The sequence below is a fragment of the Capricornis sumatraensis genome, chromosome 6, assembly GCF_032405125.1.
Source record: "Capricornis sumatraensis isolate serow.1 chromosome 6, serow.2, whole genome shotgun sequence".
Classification (NCBI taxonomy): Eukaryota; Metazoa; Chordata; class Mammalia; order Artiodactyla; family Bovidae; genus Capricornis; species Capricornis sumatraensis.
The window spans coordinates 19,905,982-19,909,859 of NC_091074.1; the positions used below are offsets into that span (position 1 = coordinate 19,905,982).

Sequence of the window (3,878 nt, forward strand, 5' to 3'; positions counted from 1 at the left end):
GACTATCCACTCCAGCATTCTTGCCTGGAGAATTCCATGGACAGAGGAGTCTGGTGGGCTGTAGCCCATGGGGTTGCAAAGAGCCAGACACGACTGAGCAACTAACACACAGAACAATTATTTGGGCTAGGGTATGCGTGATAGATTAGACAAAACCAAGGAAACAGACACCCCCACGACAGCCTGGATTGTCTCCCTACAAAGTCTTTTGTCACAATTGATCAGAAGGAAACTTATTTAGGAAATGAGGAAATGTTGGAATTTCTCTTTTTTTTCTTTTTCTTTTTAGTTTATTTCTTTTTAAAATATAAATTTATTTATTTTAATTGGAGGTTAATTACTTTACAATATTGTTTTGGTTTTGCCATACATCAACATGAATCCACCACATGTATACATGTGTTCCCCATCCTGAACCCCCCTTCTACCTCTCTCCCCGTACCATCCCTCTGGGTCATCTCAATACACCAGCCCCAAGCATCCAGTATCATGCATCAAACCTGGACTGTTGATTTATTTCATATATGATATTATACATGTTTCAATGTCATTCTCCCAAATCATCCCACCCTCTCCCTCTCCCACAGAGTCCAAAAGACTGTTCTATACATCTGTGTGTCTTTTGCTATTTCACATACAGGGTTATCATTACCATCTTTCTAAATCCCATATATATGTGTTAGTATATTGTATTGGTGTTTTTCTTTCTGGCTTAGTTCACTTTGTATAATCAGCTCCAGTTTCATCCACCTCATTAGAACTGATTCAAATGTATTCTTCTTAATGGCTGAGTAATACTCCATTGTGTATATGTACCACAGCGTTCTTATCCATTCATCTGCTGATGGACATCTATGTTGCTTCCATGTCCTGGCTTGGAACATGTCCTTATAAACAGTGCTGCAGTGAACATTGGGGTACACGTTCATCTTTCAATTCTGGTTTTCTCGGTGTGTATGCCCAGCAGTGGGATTGCTAGGTCATAAGGCAGTTCTATTTCCAGCTTTTTAAGGAATCTCCACACTGTTCTCCATAGTGGCTGTACTAGTTTGCATTCCCACCAACAGTGTAAGAGGGTTCCCTTTTCTCCACACCCTCTCCTGCATTTATTGTTGTAGACTTTGCTTGAATTCTACCAAAAATTTAAAGAAGAGCTAACACCTATCCTACTCAAACTCTTCCAGAAAATTGCAGAGGAAGGTAAACTTCCAAACTCATTCTATGAGGCCACCATCACCCTAATACCAAAACCTGACAAAGATGTCACAAAAAAGAAAACTACAGGCCAATATCACTGATGAACATAGATGCAAAAATCCTTAACAAAATTCTAGCAATCAGAATCCAACAACACATTAAAAAGATCATACACCATGACCAAGTGGGCTTTATTCCAGGGATGCAAGGATTCTTCAATATCCGCAAATCAATCAATGTAATACACATTAACAAATTGAAAAATAAAAGCCATATGATTATCTCACTAGATGCAGAGAAAGCCTTTGATAAAATTCAACATCCATTTATGATAAAAACTCTCCAGAAAGCAGGAATAGAAGGAACATACCTCAACATAATAAAAGCTATATATGACAAACCCACAGCAAACATTATCCTCAATGGTGAAAAATTGAAAGCATTTCCCCTAAAGTTAGGAACAGGAAAAGGTTGTCCACTTTCACCACTACTATCCAACATAGTTCTGCAAGTTTTGGCCACAGCAGTCAGAGCAGAAAAAGAAATAAAAGGAATCCAAATTGGAAAACAAGGAGTAAAACTCACACTGTTTGCAGATGACATGATCCTCTACATAGAAAACCCTAAAGACTCCACCAGAAAACTACTAGAGCTAATCAATGAATATAGTCAAGTTGCAGCATATAAAATCAACACACAGAAATCCCTTACATTCCTATACACTAACCATGAGAAAATAGAAAGAGAAATTAAGGAAACAATGCCATTCACCATTACAATGAAAAGAATAAAATACTTAGGAATATATCTACCCAAAGAAACAAAAGACCTATATATAGAAAGCTATAAAACACTGGTTAAAGAAATCAAAGAGGACACTAATAGATGGAGAAATATACCATGTTCATGGATTGGAAGAATCAATATAGCGGAAATGAGTATACTACCCAAAACACTCTATAGATTCAATGCAATCCCTATCAAGTTACCAGCGTATTTTTCACAGAGCTAGAACAAATAATTTCACAATTTTTATGGACATACAAAAAATCTCGAATAGCCAAAGCAATCTTGAGAAAGAAGAATGGAACTGGAGGAATCCACCTGCCTGACTTCAGGCTCTACTACAAAGCCACAGTCATCAAGACAGTACGGTACTGGCACAAAGACAGAAATATAGATCAATGGAACAAAATAGAAAGCTCAGAGATAAATCCACATACCTATGAACACCTTATTTTTGACAAAGGAGGCAAGAATATACAGTGGATTAAAGACACTCTCTTTAACAAGTAGTGCTGGGAAAACTGGTCAACCATTTGTAAAAGAATGAAACTAGAACACTTTCTAACACCATACACAAATGTTGGAATTTCTATTGATTTGGTAACCATGCTTCATAGTCTTTCCAGATTCCCAGAGTAGAATACCTTCCCCAGGGTGGGAAGGTTGTGCCAGTAGATATTTCCCATCTTACTTCAGGGAATCTTCAGCTCATCCTGTCCTCAATCCCCTCTATGTTCTGGCTGGTGATTACTGTTCTGGTAGCAATACTCACAGCTCTTTTCCCTTTTTTAACATTCCTTATTATATGTCTCTTACTCATGGTTCTTGATTTTAATTTGCTATCTACTTAAGGAAGGAGGCAAGAGAGGCTGTAGCCGCTGGGCCTCCTCCTCAGCTCTGAAGGGCGCCGAGCAGGGAGGCAGCGCAGTGTAGCGCACTGGGAGTGGAGCAGCGCGCTGAGCCTGCCATGGGCAAATCAGCCTCCAAGCAGTTTAACGACGAGGTCCTGAAGGCCCACAATGAGTACCGGAAGCAGCATGGTGTCCCCCCACTGAAGCTCTGCAAGAAGCTCAACCGGGAGGCTCAGCAGTATTCAGAGGCCCTGGCCAGCACGAGGATCCTCAAGCACAGCCCAGAGTCCAGTCGTGGCCAGTGTGGTGAGAACTTGGCATGGGCATCCTACGATCAGACAGGAAAGGAGGTGGCTGATAGATGGTACAGTGAGATCAAGAACTACAACTTTCAGCAGCCTGGCTTCACCTCTGGGACAGGACACTTCACAGCCATGGTATGGAAGAATATAAAGAAGATGGGAGTGGGGAAGGCGTCTGCAAGTGACAGGTCCTCCTTTGTGGTGGCCAGATACTTCCCAGCAGGGAATGTCGTCAACCAGGGCTTCTTTGAGGAAAATGTCCTGCCTCCAAAGAAGTAATTTGTCCAGTGGAATGGGAAGGTGGCAGACTTAAGAACCTGGATATGAAGTGCCTAGAACAACAAAACTCAGCTGTGTGTCTGTCCCTGTGGGTGTGTGTGCTTGTGTGTGTGATGCTGAGTCTCTTGCACACACACTTGGTTAGACAGTTGTGCATGAAATCATTCTCATCAAAGAAATGAGCATACAAAGCCTTTATCTCGATGATTCCCTAGGCTGCAATTATTTGGACTTTGAGGGGAAAAACTCAAATTTTTAAACTTTAAAAAATTTTTTTAAAGCAAAAAAAAAAAAAAAAAAAGGAAGGAGGCTTTATGCAATCCCAAGCCTATGGGCCCTCCAGTGACTTTTCAAAGATTGCTCACTCATCCTTTCCCAAATTGTAGATTGGCCATCCTTTCCCCAGTCCTTTCTCTGTACAGTGGGATCCACCTGAGGATGCATTATGCTGCTGTTGCTGCTA

General features: G+C 40.8%; 1 protein-coding gene across 2 annotated transcripts; it reads left to right on the forward strand.

Moving 5' to 3' along the window:
* Positions 1–2,944: 2,944 nt before the first annotated feature.
* Positions 2,945–3,415, forward strand: LOC138081499 (Golgi-associated plant pathogenesis-related protein 1-like). 2 transcript variants are annotated; one of them, XM_068974679.1, is made up of 2 exons: positions 2,945–3,203; positions 3,255–3,415. In XM_068974679.1, the coding sequence occupies exons 1-2, from the start codon at positions 2,951–2,953 to the stop codon at positions 3,413–3,415; spliced, it is 414 nt and encodes a 137-aa protein (XP_068830780.1). In that variant the 5' UTR covers positions 2,945–2,950. The 2 variants fall into 2 exon arrangements, with proteins under 2 accessions (XP_068830780.1, XP_068830781.1); XM_068974680.1 differs by having other exon boundaries at positions 2,951–3,072; positions 3,255–3,321.
* The last annotated feature ends 463 nt before the right edge of the window (positions 3,416–3,878 follow it).